General features: G+C 40.6%; 1 protein-coding gene across 1 annotated transcript; it reads left to right on the top strand.

The window, feature by feature from the left end:
• The first annotated feature begins 10,019 nt into the window (after positions 1-10,019).
• On the top strand, positions 10,020-23,649 carry LOC126353960 (protein yellow-like). Its single transcript, XM_050003264.1, has 6 exons — positions 10,020-10,044; positions 14,091-14,399; positions 18,170-18,369; positions 19,498-19,677; positions 21,474-21,791; positions 23,208-23,649. Exons 2-6 carry the CDS (start codon positions 14,102-14,104, stop codon positions 23,526-23,528), a joined length of 1,317 nt encoding a protein of 438 aa, XP_049859221.1. The 5' UTR covers positions 10,020-10,044; positions 14,091-14,101; the 3' UTR covers positions 23,529-23,649.
• Positions 23,650-23,995: the final 346 nt, after the last annotated feature.

Here is a 23,995-nt window from a genome sequence, read left to right on the forward strand (position 1 = left end):
TAGCTCAAACGAGTTGAATGTCCCAGAATGGAGACGAAATGTGACGTGATGAAAATAAAACGTATCCTGAAGAAACAGAAACCTCTAGTGAAAACTTTAAGAGAAAACACTATCGCACCGTCTACATGATTATTTTTTTCTCCTATCCATGTTTCCGACGGGCCATAGTTAGAGGGATAGCCATAAGAACCAGGTCAGTGCTTAATTTTAAGTATTATTTCGAACACTCTACTCCCTTAAAATGGCTGCACAGACATAGTGTTATTCTACCTAGAAAGTGCAGAGGAATAACAGGTGATTTTTAGAATTAATATGGAGAGGGGTTCATGAATGGGTGACAATTTTTTTAGCCGATGAACCTATATTCAATGCAAAGTCGATATCGTGTCGACTCACTGGACGAGGGCAGTTTGCTATATTAAGTGTGCACGTCCCCATTCCTCTATGTTGTTGTTCTGAATTCGAAAAATTAGTGTGACGAAAACAAATTGGTACAAAATTGAAATTCACACTGATCTTACATGATGGTTGCACTACATAATTCTGCACATAGTTCCCAAAAGTGTGCATGGGACGAGTGACAAGAGTTGGACTCGTTAATCCTATAGGCAAAGATTGTCACGCTTCGACGCTTCATGAAGTGAACATCTTTGCATTTTTCACCATTACGAAATACTTAACAACATTTGCAGTCATTTTACTGCATTTTACCGAACTAAATATCATCATATACAACAGATATGAAGACCCGAGATTGCAACTAGCATTATCGACTAATTACTTACGTATGTCATGAAAAGCAAGGTTTCTGTTACACAATGCTGGGGCAATCCGTACTACGGTATACGTAAGCGGAAGACATCAACCATCTCATGGATGGTATCAGTTTGTCTTCGACAAACTCCCTAAGTGGATTTATTGTTTAACGTCCAATAGCCGACGAGGTTTAAACGGAGCACAAACTAAGACTGGGAAATGATGTGAAAATTGATAGGCCGTGTTGTTCTCATAGTAAACGTGCCGGCATTAGCCCTATTTTGTTTCACGTGATCATAAAAACCTTAATATGGTTGGTACTGCTATACTGATCGAGTGACACGTTGGCAATAGCCTTTATTGTTACGTAAGAAAATATCGGGTGTATTGTGCTATTCCATAGATAATGGCTTTTTCTTCAATATTTGAAACGCATTAAGCTTTATTTTCTTTTGTCGTAGTTTCCAACTATTTCAGAAGCTTCTTTATTGTTACTATCTTCCTTAGAGTCCTGACCAATATGGATAAATATTTGGAGAAGAGCTGTTCCGTTTAGCCAAGTGGTAATGCCGGTGAAGATTTCGAGCAATGAATATGATTCTGGGACGGACGTGGAGGAAAGAGGACGTATAAAAGAAGAGGGTAGTAGGCAGATTTCAAATTCAAATGTCCGGTATTGAATTTCCGTTAGGGCCCACGGCTTTTTATTGTCTCAGCTATGGAAAACATTTAGCGAAAATTATTTCCTATAAATATAATGGTTCGGAAAGCACGTTAAACTGTGTCTCTTCAACAGTTGGCCGGATAAGTCATTTCAGACGTCAGGTAAAAAGCAAGACGTTTCTATCATCAATACCTACGCTAGCACAGCACAATGGTGTTCAGTCCTCCTGAACTGTTGTAGACACTTATTACTACTTCGTTTTATAATCAAGTTCATGTGTTGTGGTACATGGCTCCTTGATTAACACAATTCACTGGTTATACAAAACTCAAAACTCGAAACAGTTCACAAGCATGAGACATGAAAATGATCATTCTCGTCAGCATGAGGCAAAGAGTATAAAGGATATCGCGTGGTAGGTCTACGTCTTTGATACTTTACGTCTGGTTGCATAATACCGTAGAACGAAGGAGTGCAACAGTTTGGAAGCTTGCCCATCGATGGAAAATTTCATTTTTCAGTGTACACTTTAGGTAATCTGTCAATGTATATTTGTATTAATTCTTAGAATGTGTCTAAGATGATAGGAAGTTAATCATAATCATCATTCGACAAATGTTTTCCATAGCTGAGAGAATAAAAAATCGTGGGTCCTAACTGAAATTCAATACCGGACATTTGAATATGGTTGGTTCTGGCCTAAGTTGCGATCGGATGCGTCTATCTGGGAAAGCGAGTTTAGACTGAAGAAATGGCAACTGAACATCGCGGATGACAAATTTAAATCTTAGCTAACTGTTTCGGAAAGCCTTTGAATAGGAGGTGTACATGGAAGGATAAAAGAAATATCTTATTGACTACCTTTTGGTGAAGTGTAGAGGACAGTAAGAGTTATCCATGTGCTGACATTGCCCGTAAATTTGTGGCAATGAAATCCCAGTGGCCATTCGAAACCTCAACGAAATCATCTGCAGCATTAGAAACGAGATAAGATCGAGAAACCAAAACCTAAGGCTACCTTAGTATAAATTACGAAAGTTATAATAACAATGTACGTAGTAACTAGTGCAGAAGCTTGTAGAAATTGTTTTCTAAAGATATAATAAATGTAGCAAAGAATCACGAAATTGCCAGCCGTGGATAAAAGACGAATGAAGGAGAAAACCTAAAAAATTTAACCCCGACAGCCACCACTTCCTCGGAAAGGGATTTAATCGAAAAAGTATGAAATCTAAGAAAGAACGGATGTAGATAAGATGTAAATAGAGAGATTAGAAACTGAAACAGGGTAACGTAGATCCCGGCATACCAACTTATAAACAATCCCTTTAACGAGACTTTAGGGACGGAAAAAGTAGTCAGCTTATCAAGTAAACGATAACACGAACTGACAGAAATTATACTCAGGAATGCTTTGTTTGTGGTGTCTCGCGAAAAACGCCAGGGAGGGCTCAGCGAGAGCGCAGCGCGTTTGCCGGCTGTTGCCGCTGCGTCTGTCGGTTGTTGATATGCGAAGTTTTTGGACACCAAAACCACGGGAGCGCCCCTGCACTGTGCGACTGAGTGAAGTGGTGTTTCCTTTTGAGTTTGTCCATCAAGTTTAATCACTTCAAATATTGTTGCTACACGTCATTATTGCAATAGCTCCGAGTCTGGGGGATTCGCTACCCGTAAGTCGCTGGGCCAAATACTCAGACAGAAGCACCGTGTGCATGTCTTCTATACTGTGCAGCTGTGTTCGAATGTTTTGTTTTGAGTTTCATGTCGAGTTTCCATGCGCTACGGCATACGCGAAGGATGTGTTTCTTGGGCTGAACTGTGCAAAAGCGAAATCACATGTTGAATGTCGGCTTGAATTCCTCCGAAAATTTCCCAATACGTATGTTCCCAATGATTCACCGACCCGCAGATCTGTGAAGAAATTTCAATGTACTGGACCTGTGTTATACAAACAAGACTTGGAGAACCTAGTGTTGTAATCTATATAAATTAGACGAGATAGAGGAGGCTTGGAAAGAACTCCAAGAAAATCTCTGCGCCCTTTGGCATTTCAGACTGCTGTGTCAACAGCATCTGCGCACAGAGCTGTACACAATCTGGAATTGGACCCATACAAAATAACGCTAATGCGTCAACTTCGGAACATAGATAATGGTGCTCGACATCGTCATAGCAACTGGTTGTTACACTCTCTGCCAGAAGGGGAAGTTGATCCTAAGAGACTTTATTTTCTGCTGCATTTCTCAGAGTAACTAAATTCCCCAAAAAAAAATCGACAGTGGAGCTCTGAAAACGCTCATGAATTACATCAAGAGCCTCTGCATGATGTTAAAACAGGTGTGTCGTGTGCAGTTAGTGCTAGACGAATTAATGGATCGATCTTTTTGCACGAAACAACGCGTTCCGATAGGTATGACGACAATATACTGCATCTTTTTCTACCCCCAGAACTAACACCTAAGGGAAACATGTTATTTCATCCAGTATAATGCAAGACTGTACGTCGCCAACGCTTCCATGGCAACAATACGAAGTGATTTTTATGACAGGATATTTGGCTGGAATCCTCGTTGTGCAGATATAAATCTGTGAGACTTTTATCTTTGCAGAATGTTAAAAGAGAAGGTGTATGCAATCAATCCCCATATGCTCGAAGAGTTTGAAGACAGGGTTCGGCTAGTCATTTCCCAGATTTTGGCAGTCAAAATTCGTCAAGTGTTTGCTAATATGTTCAGAACATGTCAGGCTGCTCTTACCACAGAGCGACATCATTTTGAGCATCTACTGCAAATAAAGGAAAGCTTAAATTAGTTATATGGAAACGTTCTTTATGTTTAACTCAGTGGAAGCGCGCTTGCAGGCAATTACAGGCAGAAAATGATTACTCTAGAAATATACTACAAGCTTCTACGTATCGTTGACACAGGAATTTTGAGGATAACATTGGAATAATTACTTCATTCACAATGGCATTCAAACAATTATTCTTCCCATTCTCCGTAGGTCATTGTAACGGGATACCTGATACAACGGGCTGTACCCACTAACATGCACCTCTCGGTGGTTTGTAGAGCGTAGCTGTAGATTTAGTGTTCGAGAATCGCGCCGTGGCGGTCGGCGGATGCGGTGTTGGCGGCCATTTGCCGTCCCGTGCGACCCGCGGCCCCTCCGAACCGTCTTTCGTGAGACACCCTGTAGCTGACCAGCAGCAGGTTGACCACTTAAAAAAGGCGACACTATTCAACATATGATAGGGGGTATTCAGTCCTTATACCAGAATTTAAAAAACGCCTTGGACAAACGTAGATGTGTATATGCCCAGGTACTGATGAGACAGTGGAACGCTTCGTGCACCAGAGCAAGCTCGTCGCTAAAGTTTATGCAATTGGGGAATTTTCATCAGATTTTGAAGTGAATGTCGTTGTTATAGTTCCGATAAAAGCAAGATCGGATACATATAAAAGTGCGGCACATGTTTTATTGTATTGCACGCATAAGAAAACAATAGTATATTTCCAACAAATGGAGGGGAGAGCTGAAAGTAGATTAACAGACGACGAAATTAGTTTTAAGAGCCGCTGGTGAACTCGAGAAGTTAATTTAGCGCCGTGGATGATAAAGGAGGGCTATTTTAGAAAAAAACAAACAAGAAAATATATATTGCGATAGTAGGTTTCAGGAAAGATTTTGATAATATCGAATGGAAAGACATTTTTGTTGGGTTCCCAGCTAATGGGCTTCTAAATCCTGTCTGTGCGAGTAAACTTAAGTAGTCACGGCAAACGTAATATAAGACGTCAAAATCAGGAATCTGACGCTGCAGGGTAAGTGATTACAACCACTCATATATAGTTTGTGTATCACAATGGCAGTTACGTAAATGAGGAATTATTTTTCTGTGTGATTGATTTGCCGTGGTGAGAAAATCGGAATAACACGATTCACTAATAAGAAAGGTGCATTAGACGAAAGAAAATAGTCTCATGGTAGCTATTGACTATAACATGCTCGTAAACAATATGAAAACTGAGGTAACCGTGAGCTATGGTGCTGGACTTAATCGATCGGTAAATTTCAGTCTTTGTCGAAAGACCATTTGGACAGATGGACTAATTTTACTAGATTGGGAACAGAAGAGACAAGGAAAGCACATGCCTGAGAGATACAGTGAATAGGAGTGCACATGGGGAAAGTGATTTCCACATGCATACACGGCTGCTAACGTAGAGTCCAGAGAGAGGTTCAAAGTATGCTCAGAGGAGTTGTATGGGTGCGAAAATTGAGCAGTGAGAAAGACAAGTGAAATAACTGAAAGCCTTTGAAGTATGGTGACAGGGATCGATTAACACAATTAGGAAAGAAGATATTCTGCAACGATCAACGAAAAAATGCTTTTATAAAAAAAGTACGAATGGAGAATAGAAATAAGATAAGTGCAATGAATACTGTGAGGGCCTCTGTGAGGCGGACGAATAGTATGTTGTGACAGAAGGAGAAATGGATATTGATTTGCGAGAAATATTGGATCCAAAGCAGGGAAAGTCAAATGGTTCAAATGACTCTGAGCACTATGGGACCTAACATCTTAGGTCATCTGTTCCCTAGACTTAGAACTACTTAAACCTAACTAACCTAATGACAACACACACATCCACGCCGGAGGCAGGATTCGAACCTGCGACCGTAGCAGCAGTTCGGTTCTGGACTGAAGAGCCTATAGCCGCTCGGCCCAGAGTAGAGAAGGATCTTTCGCAGACATCTGACTTTCTGTAACCACTGTGGGAACTCGCGAAAAAGAAAAAGAAAAAAAAGCGGTTATTCAAGTTTGTGTGTCGAATGTATGAGACTGCAGACGTACATATGACTTTCGAAAGAAGAACAGACCCACAATCTTGTAGTTAGCAAATGCACATACTTATAACAGATGTCTCACAGTCACTTTGGCAGCTCTCACATCCAAGTTGTGGATAAGAATAACAAGCCGAAATTCGGAAACCGTACTAAATAATTTGTTAAATGACGATCAATTTGTTTTCAGACAAGGAAAAGGCAGTAAGGAGGTAGCTGCGTCGTTGCATTTGATGATGGAGACATGACATCACAAAAACTCTGGACATATTAGGATTTGCCCTTCTACAAAAGTTGTTTGACAATGGGAAATCTTGTAAGATCTATAAAATTTTCGGAAAAATTGCTTTAATCTATCGCGAAAGACGGGTAACGTACAACATATGAAAGAACCAAGAGGAAGCAAATAGAGACAGTCTACGATTATACAGCAAGCCAGGCATTGATACAGCCTTTCTCTTCTTCGCGACAGAGGTGAAAATAAAAAGGAAGGAGTGGAATTAAAATTCAGTGAAACATCAATCGAAGAAATATTAAATTAATAAAGAATATCAGAAAACCATTACGCGTTGTCGGTGTTAATTATAAAAGATGTTAATTTACTCAAAATATGAGGCGGCCGCTGTAGCCGAGCGGTTCTAGGCGGCTTAGTCAGGAACCGTGCTGCTGCTACTGTCGCAGGTTTGAATCGTTCCTCTGGCATGAATGTGTGTGATGTCCTTAGTTAGGTTTAAGTAGTTCTAAGTCTAGCGGACTGATGTCCTCAGATGTTAAGTTCCATAGTGCTTAGAGCCATTTGAGCCATTTTGAAAACATGACCGTGCACACTTAGGACTATGACAACAATTAATAATACAATTTAATTTAGTGGCGTAAAACTATTCGACTTCTGTGATCACGTTCTGAGAATTGGTAGTAGGATAAAACAAAACCGCTACGACGATAGGAAAGTTGCCATGGAGAAGCTATAGATGTGTAACACTGTGTCATTGAATCATATAATAACCTAATAATGTAATGACTTCAATAATCATTCCTATCATGATGCATACACACTGAAATACTGTTCAAGGATTAACCAAAATAACTACCTATACAAATAAAATACTCTATTATTGAACTGAATGGATTGTATTGATTTAAACAGAATATTCCATAAAAATTTGTGTTGGAGTGGGAAAATAATTAAGTAATGAAAGGCTCTGAAAGTAACTGATGAAAGAAATAATTGGTTTATACTGGCCTTAACTCGAGGGTCTCAGAATGCGAACGCAAAATGTTACTGAGAAACTGCACTTTACAAGTAAGTACCACATACCTGGACTACTCCTGTGGCATTGCTGTTTAGTAACACACAAATAATTTCCATATCCATTTTTGTTCCTTTTATAACAATGGTACTTTAATGATCAGATATTGGCACATTTCTTCTTGAAGTACGTTCATAAATGTTGATCATCACAGAATGTACACAGTTTCACACAGAGCACTCGACGTTGCCACAACGAACAGGCTGCCACAGGCTACTACTCTCACGTTTGTTACGATAAAAAAGATCTCTGTCTAACGAATGGAGCTCTTGTAGAAGTACAACAAATGCTTTACGTACTTTGTTTCCATTTAACTTCCGTTTTACTTTTCAGGACAGTTTAATTTTTGAATAAGTGATTACACAAACAATATTATCCACTAGATTTGTCATGCTACTAATATTTCTGACACGTACTTAACAATGGCGCATACTTTGCAATTTCCTAGATCGGGTTACGAATTAAAACTGACAAATTTGCAAATAAAAACTATCCTTCGCGTTAATATTGCACAAGTGAGAGACTTCAGGTGTATGTTACATTCTTGACATAAGCGTATCATTTCAAAATGAGATTAGCAATACACTTAACATAAAATGTGGTGACTACGTAATGGACGAAGTGAAGGAATTCTGCTACCTTGGCCGCAAATTAAAGAGAGACGGGCAAGACAAGAAGGACATACACAGTTGAAATGAACAAGCAGATATAGTTTTTCTTACTTTAAGAAGCTTACTAGCATCAACTATAAATTTTAATACGAGGAAGATATTTTTGAGACGAGGAAGATATTTTTGAGAATGTACACCTGAAGCAAAGTAAATCTTAGACTGTGAGAGAGTCGGAATAGAACAGAATCAAAGAGTATGGTGTTACAGAACGATGCTAAAAGTTTTCTGGTGAGAAATATTACGAAAACGAACCGAAGAAAGACATATGTTGAGAGACCTAACTAGAAGAACTGACTGGATTATGAAACGTGTGTTAACACATTACAAAACAACTACAATCATACTAATGGAAGACGAGGAGGGCAAACACTCAAGGGGAAGAATGATACTGTAGCGTACCTAATAGAGTCGATGACGTGGGGTGTAAGTACTGCTCTGACACGACGCGGTTGATACAGGAGAGAATGCTGGTGGGTGCCACATCAAAGCACTGAGAAGACTGATGATAGAAAGCAGCCACTGAGTACTTCTTACGACTCCAACAAATCATTCCTTTGCTGGCACTCGTGCATATACTAGATAGATTTGTACTGTTCGTGGCCTGTTGTCATGTTCTTTCCTCATCCAAGCAAATAAACGAAATAGTTTGCCATGTCTACCAGTAAGGCTGCAAAGCTCTCTGTGGGCGTTAATGATGAGCTAAAACAGAGTCGTCCGCCCACCTCTCATCGCAGTGTACTGCACCAGAAGAGAGACTGGCATCGTACGTGACCTGAACAGCGGGTATTGTCTGTTCAGTGGCGTGGAGCGTCACTTGGAGATATGAGAGACACATACTTGGATGCTCTAACGCTGATCGAAAGAAGCGCATTTGGGGCACAGTGTTCATTTTGCCTTACTGAGCACCCAACGTGGCGGGTTTGTGTCTGTGTGGTAGGTGAATCCACACTGAGAAGGGGTCACCAGAGTGAAAATCAATGAGAACCACCCATTTAACAGTTCTGCAAGAGCCGACCGCTGTTTCAGATGCTCAGCCTCTTCTGAACACAAACGGATCTGTATCAGCGTCACTTCGCTCGATTCCTAGTATTCCATAGCATATGATGAATGTCAATGAAAGGAATGTTTGGTCTTGTTTAGGGGACAGGAGGAGGGAACATATTTTAAACGTAGCATGCAATTTCTGTTAAGATGCTGGTGGGAGGGAGAAGTGAGGGTTTATTTCCAGCTAACAAATGTTTCGCCTCAACAGCCATCATCCAGATAGGAACGTAGCTAATTTTGAGGCTGGATATTTTTGTTTATAGATTTGTATCGTACTTACGATACGGGATCTTAAATGAAAATCCCTGTGATAGACAACGCTCCACCACCACTCCTCACAGTGGTCGCTAAAGCATACTCAGATTTTACAGACAGTGAGAAGTGCCTGCACCACCCATCGGTCCCCAGATGGTGAAAGCTGAGTTTCCTGGTGTGATCGCTGTCTGCCACCAACCAGCAGTCACGTGTCGTTTATCGAATGCCACGGAATTGATGAGAGTGTCACCTTTGAAGGAAATTAAACATAGAAGAATAAGTTGCACCACGTTATCGACACAGTTCGTATCTACCTCTATTGTTCTCTCAGCTGCAAGGTAGAAACATGTTTCTGAGAGAGTTACAAGACATTCTAAATCTTGCTGACCTTGCACACGTTGATAATTAGCTACCTGTTGCATTTACCACTGAAATGCACCTATATAAAGCGTCTGCAGACGTCGTAGCATCACACATTAGGGTAGACCGTCCTAAGGTAAGTGTAGTGCCTCACGCATCCGAAGTGTATTAGTTATTATGGTAATTTTTCAGACTCTAATGATAGCACCGCAATGCAGTTGATTTCTTAATGTTTGACATCTGAAACTCCTGAGACACTTTCTTTTGGCAATCCCAATACGTGTATGAAAAAGCCGGTGATACCAAATACGCATTAGTAACAAGAAAGAAAGCTTTGGCGTAAAATTGTGATCTTAATTTGGCGCTCGCCGTTCTTTTTTGCGTAATATTTGACAGAGAATGAACACTATTCGTCTACGTTGATACGTGTGTGACTGGTCCGCTCCGGTATGAAATTACGTGGTGACACAATTCATTGTGCATAGAAGACTTCAGACTGACACACTGTTTCTTCTTTACTGTAGCTAGGTGCTTACTTCCACAAGTACACATTATTGACCATCTATTTCCCCTCAAAGTAAGATAAATCGACCTTTTTTAAGTGACAATTATTCTTAAAGTTTATTTGTTCAAAATGACTCTGTCCTTTCACTGCACTAGACAGTATGCAGATGCAGGACACCTCCGTAGTAGACACTGATAATTCGGTGAAGTCGCTACGTCAAACGACCGACGAATTCAATAAAATGACCCCTAGCCTCTCTGGGGAACATCTGGGAAAGTGCATATATTTCTGTTAGTTACTGAGGAGGGTGTACTGAATATCATTACATCAGTATTTACCTCATTTGCAGATTAATAATTATGGTTTTACAAGCTGCAGCATTTTACGTTGGGTGGCAGATGCGGCAAGCCCTTAATGCTGACTTTCCCCTGGACAGCAGGTCAGGTGTTGAAATGAGGGCGCGTGCATGCATAAACTGTTACTCTATACTGAACTGATAGTCCATCCTGTGGTGCAGTTACAATAGTGCAGAAAACCTGCGCTAGTAAAGTATACGACATGTGTGAGGAGAAACTATTTGACGCAGAGAAGAAGCAACCGCTACACTGATTGGAATATATTAAGGTACAACACACACAGACACACACACACACACACACACACACACATACACACACACATACACGTGTGCGCGCGGACAATAATTCCAACTGTGAACCTGTAATTGCCTGTCTATTTCTTTATTCGAATGTTCTCTGAGTCTCCCCATCCACCCCTTTCTCTGTAGAACCCACCCCTGCCCTCCATCTGCCCACCTCGTGCCTTCGCCTTCTACATCCATCACCCCGTTATCATTTCCATCCCAGTACGATGTTCATGTTTTTTATTAGCACAATGTCTCTTTCCATGTAGTGAGTAATACATGTAATAAGTTTGGTTGTAGTCGATCATATAGGAATACATTCTACATCCCCTGCTGACATACGAGCATATAGCACACATATACTGTATCTGATTCTCTGCCGTTTTACACTATATGACCTGTGATATTAAGATCTCACGTCATGAAACTGGATGACAAATTTATCAGCTTGCTGCAGTACTCATTCGCGCCATCTGGTTAACACACTGAACAACACAACCAACGGACAAGCTGCACTTCATAATTTTAAACGGCTGAGAGACTACAAAATAGAGAATATAAATAAGAACAGGTCTTTTTCGAACAGTTTTACGCCGGACTTTCTTGTTCACGCCGGCACCGCAAGTAGAAAGAGAGTCCTACTCCCACAGTATTTTTGTACCATAAAAGATTCATGATCCTAACATATTTTGCTGAAATTGCTCCAGGGGTCCTGATATATGCTTGAAAGTAATCTTCTTTTCATTGCAAGCCGTGTGGGATGTAGGTGGAACTTAAACTCTCAGTGCTTCTTCCCCGGCGCTTAATACTAATAAACCGTCGTTGCTTTAAAGAACCAAATTCTTTAGCATAAAACAGCTTCAAACTTCTGATTACCTTACAAGTGTGTTAATGTGTTAAATATGTGACGTTAGGTGTGAAAACAAGAAAAGTTTAGAGAACGTTTGAAATTATGTTTGAAGTATGTTGGAAGTCTGCAAGTGCTCCCGTTTTCAAGCACCGAATGGGCATAGTCTTGGATATGTTGCGCTCCGACTTAAGAAAACGTAATTTTGAAAGCAACTTGTCGTATCTCATGAACTGTGCGTCGTATAATTATTTCATTTTATTCCACGAAGAAGGTGAATGCAGTGAGTGACAGAGTATGTCCCTTTCGTTATCTTGTGAGGGTTGGTTCTGAACCCCAGAGTGCTTCTTTCCACATAGAAAGAGACATGTGTACCAAATTTCGTTGAAATCTATCCAGCAGTTTAGTACATGATGAATACCTACATTGTTGTTATATATATCTGAGCTAGTGTTTTTTAGAGATGGAATATGTAGAATATACAGAGAGAAGCAGCCAAGACAGTTCATCCGCGATACGTCAATGACGAAGAAATTTATTCAGGTACAGTTTTCGCTAAGTTATAGCTCATTATGTGTTGAATTATCTGCTGCATGCTATTCATTTGTAAAATGGTTCAAATGGCTCAGAGTACTAAGGGACTTAACATCTGAGGTCATGAGTCCCCTAGAATTTAAAACTACTGAAACCTAACTAAACTAAGGACATCACACACACATCCATGCTCCAGGCAGGATTCGAACCTGCGACCATAGTTGTCGCGCGTTTCTAGACTTACGCCCCTAGTCATTTGTAGCTGCTGAATTATGAAAGCGACTTTACTTTTCTAATAGAACAAAATATTTCTTATGTGAAAAAGTAAAGTGCACTCAAAGAGAACTTGGAAGACACAGCACGTATAGAATGTGATCAAATAGTAACTAGAAGATACCGCCGCAAACACCGTCAAATACGGAAAAATGTCCTATAACCATGTACCGTTTAGAATCGATACAGACACCTAGCTCATGCATGATTAGTATCTTTACCTGTGAGCCTCAATCCTGTCAGTCGGTGCGTTGCTCGTGTTGCGATCAAACAATTTCTCATGACGCTATTCAGACTTTCATGACGTTACAACAATCGTAATGGTGGGTATGATTTCATTTAGACTGGTGGTGACCAAAATGTTGGAGCACCAATGCGGTCCTACGCAGAAGTCTATGCTGATCCAACTAAGCCCCCACGATCTGGTTTTACACACACTGTAAAAGAATTAAAGTAACAGAGTGTGTCTACAATAAATTACGCCTACTACGACGAACTGACGAGAAAAATGCCACTAACTTTTAACAAATCCACACGAAACTACGAGCCAGCCTGAGTGTGCGAGTAGAATCAATCAAAGAAGTGTTCTACGAAAAGCACGATACAATAGAATAAATTTAAAATATTTTGCTACATAGCACAGTGGTGACGAAGAAAACTACTAATCGTCTCTTTGTAACATTTGGTTTAAAAGGCTTGGCAAATATATCTTCAATATACTGTACTGACCGGTTCAAAACAGGCGTAGGCCGAGAGAAGTATGTAAACAAGGACCTTGGTATGTAAATTTGCTGTCGTTGCTTCCATAAATGACATAATTAGTTGCTGTTTTAATCACAAATCTGCAGTTCCCGAAGTACACTCTGCACCTTTAGAAGAATTATGGTACGCTCACTCCTGACGGCGGGACAGTGGATTGGTGAGAGAGGCTCTTGTTACTCTTCGATCAAGTTCTACACATGTTACCACGCAACCGTTTTCTTCGAAGGCTCTTTATAGTTACTTCGAGAAAATTATAGTTACATAAAAAAGGAAGTCGGTGACATAGTTTGAGAGCCAGAAACGGTTAAAATAACTTGCTTACTACAGAAAATTGGCAACATTGCCCGCTACGGCTTATTGAAAAATGCAAGATGAAATATTTCCTCCGAAAGCCATCACTGGAACTAGTTAAAGGTTCAGTTTTCAATACTGCTTTAGGTTGATCTATAACGAACAGTAAAATGAGTGAATAGTATCGACCTTAACGCGGACACGATAGTCAACACTAAATGTTCTATGCATTCTCTTAGGGCTAAGCCAATATCTCACATCTACAGTGATCTTTTTTGCTCGTTAATTTTGATGGGGTACTGAAAGCGATTTACGAAATATTCACAGGCAGTTACGAGATGGGACCTCGCGTGTCGACGCTCGCGTTGCTGGTGCTGCTGGTGGTGGCGGCTGGTGAGGCTCTCCACAGGCCAGGCCACGCCTCGAGGCACGGAGGTCGAGTCAGAGCGGCCCACAGGGCCGGCAAGGCGCCCCCAGGGACGAGGAGCAAGGGCGCCTCCCAGGAGCCGCTGCTGGTCACCATCAAGACCATCAAAGAGATCAAGTACGACTTCGGAGACGATGGGACGTTGGAGAAAGAACTGATAGCCAGCGGGCGCTACGACTCTAAAGCGGTCGTTGGATACGACGTAACACGTAAGAATTCCAGCTAAAACACGTATTTTTCATATTCCTTATTATTACATATTTGTTGTCTCATGACGCGGATCTCGTCAAGCAGGTGACATAAATTCATTAAAATCAGTAGCTTTGCCGTCGTTATTCCTACAGAAAGGAGCAAGATGAAGGTGATAAGAGAGTGACGACTGCCGGTGTCTGCCACAGTAGATTAAGGAATGAAAATGATTACAATGTATGTGAACAACTATAGATCGGGCGTCTTATTTCAGCGACGTAAATTTAATAGTTTACTAGTTTGCTCCCAGATCATGTGAGGTGCGCTATTTAGGATGTAATATACTGGGAGTGAGATATGGAATGTATGTAGCGAAACATGTCAGTGTGTCACAACGGGAACAATGAATAGCTATATATATCGGTGTGTAACAATTTGTGGGAGTATAAAAATAAATGATCCCTTAGACCCAGTTGTAAACTAAGTAGCCCGTAGACTTCTGTTCATTGGTCAGATACCTGAAAAATGCAGCAACTCGAGAAAGAAAATTGCTTAGAGAACTTTCTCGCTACGCCTCTTAGACTGTTGCTCTAGAGGCAAATAGACAAGACAAACAGGTGGTGACGACCACATAAAACGAAGGGCATCTGGAATGGTCAAGGGTTTCACTGAGTCACGGAAGAGCGTCACGAAGATGCTGAAAAACGAGATATGGAAGATGTTTGTAGACAGACGCAAGCTATTCACTGGACACCTGTTTATATTCTCGAAACAGTTGAAGTCTGTGATCAAGACATGTGTCACAGCCCGCCACGTCTCTGTCACATAGAGACCGCTAGGACAAACTCTACTTCAATAAAGTCTTTCTATGTGTGTAACCGTATCATATGTGAGAGACTACAAACATTTAGGATTGTGTTGTGGACAACCTTCCGCGTTATTAACATGTGTGGCAGGTACGGTATCCAGAAAGAATGTGGACTAGTTTACACGAGAAGATAAGGATACAATAGTATAAGGTATGCGACAAGAAGGTAGTAGGGACTCATCGACAAAGAAGAGTCCATCATGCTAGTAAAGAGTAATGGCAGAAACTATTTCTAATGAAATATACAGTGCTATGATCATGCCATTCATTCTCAGAGGAACTCGAATGATTTAACGAGGGTCATTATGGTAGCAGTCACATGCATAGGATTCTTCTCTAGCGTAAGTGTGGAAAACGCTTTATCGACTGGAAGTGCCTGTGTAGTTCTAAGGTTCTCGAAGGCAAATATATTGCTCTCAAGACTTACGTGGAACATAATTTTCCGCATGAAACCAACTTTATTGTTACAGGACATGTTTAGGTATAAATCTAAAATAAATTTAACTGCACTCACATTTGAAGCTGCTGTCACATGTATTCAGGATCATTATTATAAAAATGCAGTAAATGAAGCAGGCAAAAAGGAATACAAACGTCTCGAAAATGAGAACAACATGAAGTGCAAAATGGCTAAGCAGGGATGGCTAGAGAACAAATGTAAGGATGTAGAGGCTTATCTCACTAGGGGTAAGATAGATACAGCCTACAGGAAAATTAAAGAGACCTTTGGAGAAAAGAGGACCACTTGTATGAATATTAAGAGCTCAGATGGAAACCCAGTTCTAACCAAAGAAGGGAAAGCAGAAAGGTGGAAGGAGTATATAAAGGGTCTGTACAAGGGCGATGTACTTGAGGATAATATTATGGAACTGGAAGAGGATGTAGATGCAGATGAAATGGGAGATACGATACTGCGTGTAGAGTTTGACAGAGCACTGAAAGACCTGAGTTGAAACAAGGCCCCCGGAGTAGACAACATTCCATTGGAACTGCTGACGGCCTTGGGAGAGCCAGTCCTGACAAAACTCTACCATCTGGTGAGCAAGATGTATGAGACAGACGAAATACCCTCAGACTTCAAGAAGAATGTAATAATTCCAATTCCAAAGAAAGCAGGTGTTGTCATATGTGAAAATTACCGAACTATCAGTTTAATAAGTCACATCTGCAAAATACTAACGCGAATTCTTTACAGACGGATGGAAAAACTAGTAGAAGCCAACCTCGGGGAAGATCAGTTTGGATTCCGTAGAAATGTTGGAACACGTGAGGCAATACTGACCCTACGACTTCTCTTAGAAGCTAGATTAAAGAAGGGCAAACCTACGTTTCTAGCATTTGTAGACTTAGAGAAAGCTTTTGACAATGTTGACTGGAATACTCTCTTTCAAATTCCGAAGGTGGCAGCGGAAAAAATACGGGGAGCGAAAGGCTATTTACAATTTGTACAGAAACCAGATGGTAGTTATAAGAGTCGAGAGACATGAAAGGGAATCTGTGGTTGGAAAGGGAGTGAGACAGGGTTGTAGTCTCTCCCGGATGTTATTCAATCTGTATATTGAGCAAGCAGTAAAGGAAACAAAAGAAAAATTCAGAGTAGGTATTAAAATCCATGGAGAAGAAATAAAAACTTTGAGGTTCGCCGATGACATCGTAATTCTGTCAGAGACAGCGAAGGACTCGGAAGAGCAGTTGAACGGAATGGATAGTGTCTTGAAAGGAGGATATAAAATGAACATCAACAAAAGCAAAACGAAGATAATGGAATGAAGTCGAATTAAGTCGGTTCATGCTTAAGGAATTAGATTAGGAAATGAGACACTTAAAGTAGTAAAGGAGTTTTGCTATTTGGGGAGCAAAATAACTGATGATGGTCGAAGCAGAGAGGATATAAAATGTAGACTGGCAATTGCAAGGAAAGCGCTTCTGAAGAAGAGAAATTTGTTAACATCGAGTATAGATTTAAGTGTCAGGAAGTCATTTCTGACAGTATTTGTATGAAGTGTAGCCATGTATGGAAGTGAAACATGGACGATAAATAGTTTGGATAAGACGAGAATAGAAGCTTTCGAAATGTGGTGCTACAGAAGAATGCTGAAGATTAGATGAGTAGATGGCGTAACTAATGAGGAAGTATTGAATAGGATTAGGGAGAAGAAAAGTTTGTGGCACAACTTGACCAGAAGAAGGGATCGGTTGGTAGGACATGTTCTTAGGCATCAAGGGATCACCAGTTTAGTACTGGAGTGCAGCGTAGAGGGTAAAAATCGTAGAGGGAGACCAAGAGATCACTACACTAAGCAGATTCAGAAGGATGTGGGTTGCAGTGGGTACTGGGAGATGAAGCAGGTAGCACAGGATAGAGTAGCATTGAGTGCTGTATCAAACAAGTCTCAGGACTGAAGACCACAACAACATACATCATCTAGATCAGCAACCTATACTGTTTTATTGTAACGTACTGAGATATGAAGTGACTACTGATTAAAAAAATAGATGAAATGCTTATTTATGGAAGTTTAAACAGATCGACTACGAATGAAACTGCTTGAAAATTATTCCATCGTATTGTTGTATGTTGATGATACAGGTGTTTCTCTTTTCTAAATACACGGTTTTATACTTTATTTGTTAACATTTCTGTGTAAACTGGTTCAGACTGACACAGTAAGCCTAATTCATGTATGCCAAAGTGTAGGAGCCAACAAGCAATGAGTTCACGACGTCATCTAGAGCTAGACATGAAGGGAGAACCACAAGCAGGTAGCAAGAAAAAATTACTTTAGCGAGTACTCTACCATGGGCAAATTCAGTACAGTATGACGCCCTAATGGTCACGCTGCTGTTGCAGTGAAGCTCAGGACTATTTAGGCATCCGATTATAAAACACAGTATGAACGGCCTATGTTCGTCGTGTCGCAGTGGACGATCACCAGCGCAACCGCATAATCGTGACGACCCCGCTGGTCCGTCGTGGCATCCCGGTGACGCTGAGCACCATCCCCTACGACGGAGAGCAGAGTCCGCTCCTGAAGCCCTACCCCAACCTGGAAATCCACCACACCACGGAGGACTCCATCACCGACTGCAACACCCAGCTGGTGGACGTCATCAGAACAACGGTAAGACTCATGGGGCATGCATGTGCATTCATACTCCGCACACACGTTGCCTCTGTGCTGAACTGTTCTTGGCGTGTTGATCCTTATCTCGTTCTCTCTGCCTTTTCCTCCCCTTTCCTACATTCTTCCCTCATTATCTTTTGTGACTGAGTTATTATTTCCACTTCTTCCAGAGAGATAGAACTATTTAGTTCTCAATAACTGTTTCCAATTGCTTCTGTCCTCCCTTGTTAGAATTTAGTTCATTTTACAGTAACGTTACAGTGTGCAAAAATGTGTATGATAACATTGAAAATGTTCCAATGATTATGTTAAGTATTGTAACTATTTTCCATATTTTTATTTCTCATAATACGATTGTGTATAACTCTAGTTACATACGTATCGATACATCACCTGTGCCGACCGCGGTGGCCGATCGGTTCTAGGCGCTTCAGTCCGGAACCGCGCGACTGTTACGGTCGCAGGTTCAAATCCTGCCTCAGGCATGGATGTGTGTGATATCATAAGGTTAGTTAGGTTTAAGTAGTCTACGTTCTAGCCGACTGATGACCTCAGATGTTAAGTCTCATAGTGCTCAGAGCCATTTTTGGTGTATCGCCTCTAAAGAAAATAAACAAGAGATCAAATATTTTGCTCGATAATGAAATAATCTTCAGGATGTGACAATCTACTCGTTATTGGTTGAGAGCTTCTGCTGTCGTGTATGATCTTGTGTATATTTTAGGACACTTTAACTTCTACTGCAACAGAAATCATCTACTTCTTACTTTTGCTATTGCTTTAGTTTGTATTTTACCTCAATATGAACTTTGTTTTGAAATCGATCATTTTGTGAAAAGAGGTTGCATTCCTTTCAAAAATGTCTAACATTTTCGCTATCTCAATTACAGTCAATAGCTTATCAATACTCTTCTTCGTCGTTGTTGCTTCTCTGATTTTTCTTACGATTACTTAAATTGTAGACAGCAAACTTGATAAACCATAAAGACTTACGAACTAAGGACAAGGTGTAACAAACTGCAGAGAGAATAATGCTCTCCTCGGTACAGTAATCCACGATTCTCGTACAGGCATCTGTCTTCGTAAGTTTCAGCTGTGATTTCTTTCACTGGCCGTCTGTTTCAGAAAACTTGGGCGGATGATGACACACTATACGTCCTCGACAACGGTGCTCTGGACCTGATAACGAGTACCAAGAATGTGTGTCCACCCAAAATCGTCATCTTCGACTTGCGGACTGATGAGGTCATCAACTCCATAGTGATCCAGAACGCAGCCTGCAACTCATTTTACTCCTATTTGTTGGTGAGTATTGATTCGAAAAGACAGGTCATTTGTAAATAATCTTCGTTTTCTGCCTGAGAATTTACTATAAAATTAAGATAGTTTTGCGACGCACTAATAATGTCCGCTTTCTGGCTAGTAGTCTTATTCACCACTTCAATAATTACACATCTCATCTTGACAAAGCACATATTTTCCACGGCTTTCCTCTACTTCTTCTCTCTTCAGGTTTGTATCTAATGAATGTGAGAGGTAATAAAAATTACACATCCTGCTGATGTTTTCATTTCATTAACGATTAAATAGCTGTTATTTCATTTATAGTATCATTATTCGTAATTATGACCATCCTAGTACGTTCATTTACTGACCCATGACTCATTTTCATTGAATAATGAAGGGACAGACACTATGTTATAAAATTTTAGTCGCGTCTGTTTCCGTATTTTGCTGTTCAGGCACTTGTTTTCAGTTCCACATGTATTTGACAGTGCTGCTACTTCTTCTTACCAGTGGGCATATTGTATGGAGTGTCTCCCTCTTTCCAACAAAGAAACGAAGAGCTGATATTACGAAAACGCTTATATTTTATGAATTCAGCAGGAATTCCTTGTACACCCCGAGGCTGTCCACTGCGTTGTCGGTTCGCTACAGCATTTTTGTCGACGGCCAGCTAAAAGACTACGTAACTACAATCAACCTACTGGACGAGTACAAACTAGGTTTTATGTAAACATTGCAGCACGTCATTTGCCTTAATAAATGCAAACGATGTCATGAAGGTTGCCATGGATACACAAGAGGCACCTATCATGTTCATCTTTGACGTCAGTAAAATCTTTGACATCGTCAAATTCGATATTTTACTTGCCAAACTTAGCAGCATTAACTTGTAGGAAAGTGCAGTGCAATGTTTTCTTTCATACATTAAATTTCTCCAGCAATGCATCATGTCCGGTACCATAATGTCACAATAGAGGTAGGTAGTATCAGGCATTGCCCAGGATTCTGTATGCCAATGAAGTGTATGCGGTTTTCTCCTAATGCAAATACCACATGTACGGTGATGACCTACAGCTGTATCTACGTGAAAAGCCAATAACCCTGAAGAGAGGTAGCGTAAATTTCAATACCGACCAGCGTGCACTGTCAAAATGGGTGCAAAATGTAAGACTGAAGCTCAACCTATAGAAAAATCTTTGGAGTACTGGCTGCTCTTTCTTGGCTGTTAAGCCGGAAATATAGGGAGTCGCTACTACCTTTTACACTAAATGGGACAAATGTCAACTTATATCCCCCAGCAAAGAGTCTAAGCGTAATGAAAGATGGAAATCAAAATTGGAATGAGCAAGTAAGTGTAATGTTCAGCATGCCCTACAAAAATTTAAAAAGCTGTTTCCTTTTAGCCCGAAAAAGAAACTTGTACGAACAGTTATGCTTTCAGTTATAGGTAACACCGATGTTATCCTGTAAGATCTTTCTCGGGAAAACTCGTGCACCTAGAACTGATTGTGAATGCCTGTGTTCGTTATATTTGTGATGCTCGATAATTTGATCATATTTCAGCATCATATACCCAGCTATCCTGGCTGCGTGTAGACAACTGCAAGTATTTGCACATCCTCTGTCTTGTCCACTGTCTTAGCAACATACACTGTCCCTCATGTCTCTTCTCCATCTTAATGCCTTTGTTTGAACAACGTGGCAGAAACACCTGTTCCCAGCAGCTCAAAATCCTTTTTATCCCACTGTAGTTACTCTAGAAGGCGGATGAGCAGTGTGTTAAAGGAGATACACAGAGATGAGTTTGTGTTCAGGTGGACGCGTGCCCAGATGGTTGCCTGACGGCCTACAGCTCCGACACCAGAGGCAACGTACTCTCGGTGACGGACCTCACCACTGGAGCCTCCAAACACCTGCAGAGCCAGTACTTCCACCCCAAGCCCGGCTTTTTCTTCACGAAGGCGGGAGGTCCAGCCTACTACCTACCGGACGGCATCGATGGAGTGACAGCCGATGAGAGCTGCGATGGCAAACTCTACTTCCAAGCGTTCGCCAGCAACATCCAGGGCGTTGTCGACAAGCAGGTCATCCGAGATGCATGCGACGGGGATGTGTTGGACATCAAGACGCAGGTAACGTCACTTGTTTTCCTCTGTCACACACAGTATGCGAAACACATCCACATGGAGCGAATACTTTGGCGATGCAATGCCCAGATTCTAGCATACGTATACTTCTGATTCTGGGAACCTCAGTGAAATACATTTCTTCATTCAGCTTATCGGACTATTCCGACTGTAACTGGCTGTCATCAGACGGTTTTGCACTGGTCTTTGGCTACGAAATTTAACTTTTTAATCTATAAGAAGCCTATTTAGTAAACGAAAGTACACCAACACTTAGTTACAGGAAGCTGCCCACGTTGTATGCTTACTGAGGAAGTTAACTTTGCTTAAAGCACGCATTGTAACCTTTGACATTCCACATCTTTGGGTGTGGGTAAGAGATATTTGTACTGTGTTCTGTTTAAACCCCATTACGGCTGCGAGACTGTAAGAATTTCCATTGTCCAAGGGAAAGTCACGGTGTCATTCGTGATGTTTACAAAGGAATCCTTATAAGCGAATATGAGTAAGGGCGTAATTTCTGCTCTGCATAAACACCTTCAAAGGGAGGTTCTCTAAATTTACCCAACGGTGGTTCTCGTATTTCTTCCAAGATTCCCATTCAGTATTCATAGCATTTCTGTTACACTCTAATGAGACCTACACTAAATGTTTTGATTGCATCATGGCGTCTATATAATCTCGCTTGATGTCTGCCCTCAAGCTGACTTCCTAACGACTCCCAAAGCAGGGGCGTTACTCCAGATTTAGTTGCAGTAGGCTCTTGTATGCGATTTACTTTACTAAAGCACTGCATTTCTGTACAATCTTCCTAACAAATATGCCTTCCATCTGCCTCATCTAATACTAGATTGGTGTAATAGCCCATACTCATACTGCTTCTTAGAATTAATACTAAATACTTTTAAGATGCGACTTGCTCATGCTATTCGCCACTAATCCTGTAATCATATACTATCGCGTTATTCTCGTCTATCAGAGGCACTCGAAGATTGCTACTAGTTACACCAAGTGGAAATTTTGTCGAAGTGTTTCTGCTATTTATTACAACCGCCCAACGATCGCGCTTGATGAGTACAAAGGCATCCTCTGTGTATAATCTAATAAAATTGCTGATCCTCTCCGATAAATTTTTTATGCACATTCGTGTACTTGAATCACATCCGAAGTTACTTCCTTTTCCATGGGACATTCACCATCATGTACCATGTACTGGATTCTGTTTAAGAAACATTCATCCAGTGAGTCATACATTTGAGAAAATATTAATTACGGTCATGGAAAATGTAGTGTAACCAAAAATATCACATACACTAGCGTTGCTTGGTATTACTATGGAAATTCGGAAGTATATGGAGGAGGTAAAACTTGTTCTGTTATCTATTCGTAACTTCCTAATTGAGACTGGTGGATCTGTTTCAGGTTGATCTGCCAGGAGAAATATCAGGGCAGAGCGGAGTAATAGCGGTGGATCCAAAAGGGACGTTGCTATTCTTCCCCGTGCTAGATGAACTGGCTGTCTACTGTTGGGATACGAGCAAGCCTCACGACCCAAAGAACTTCCGCTTGATCGTTCAAAATGATGAACATCTACAGTATATCAGCAGCATAAACATAGACACAAAAAATGAAAGATTATATGTAACGAGCGATCGATTAACGTCCTATCTTTCAAATACCACCAACTGCTCTGAAGACAACTTCCAGATTCTGTATATTGACATAAAGAACATAGAATGTTAGTTCTATGTGCAACAGTTTTGTTTTGTGATTTCGAAGGAACTCGGTGCCTCAGCAAGATCCGTCGAATGTAATTACAACTGTATGATATATTGAAAAGAATGAAATATAAAGCCAGCAAAAATTTAAGTCGAACTTAATTTATTCACTTTTAAAACTTAGAGTAAAGCAAATTAAAATTCAATACCTTGGACGTAATAAGTGAAAATTATAGTCACTTGCGATAATCACTTAAAATATTAACTCTTACAGTTGCACTGAAGCACACTAACTTAAAATAGAAATAAATGTATATTTACGATATTTTGATCTCTTCCATCACAAAGAAAGGAAGAGAAACTACGATTTCTAGTTCTGTTGCCATCGGCTGTGTCCTTTTATAACGGCCGTCCCGTCATTTGCCAGAAGAAACTTTGGGAAATTACAGAAAATCAAAATATCGATGGCAGACTGGCGATCTGAACCGTTAC

Source organism: Schistocerca gregaria, chromosome 3 (genome assembly GCF_023897955.1).
Source record: "Schistocerca gregaria isolate iqSchGreg1 chromosome 3, iqSchGreg1.2, whole genome shotgun sequence".
NCBI classification, from domain to species: domain Eukaryota; kingdom Metazoa; phylum Arthropoda; class Insecta; order Orthoptera; family Acrididae; genus Schistocerca; species Schistocerca gregaria.

Excerpts from the sequence above, each read along its gene's own strand:
- LOC126353960 (XM_050003264.1), top strand. The coding sequence starts at position 14,102 with ATGGGACCTCGCGTGTCGACGCTCGCGTTGCTGGTGCTGCTGGTGGTG. Across the intron at positions 14,400-18,169 it reads CGTTGGATACGACGTAACAC|TGGACGATCACCAGCGCAAC; the intron begins GTAAGAATTCCA and ends GTCGTGTCGCAG. Across the intron at positions 19,678-21,473 it reads CATTTTACTCCTATTTGTTG|GTGGACGCGTGCCCAGATGG; the intron begins GTGAGTATTGAT and ends GTTTGTGTTCAG.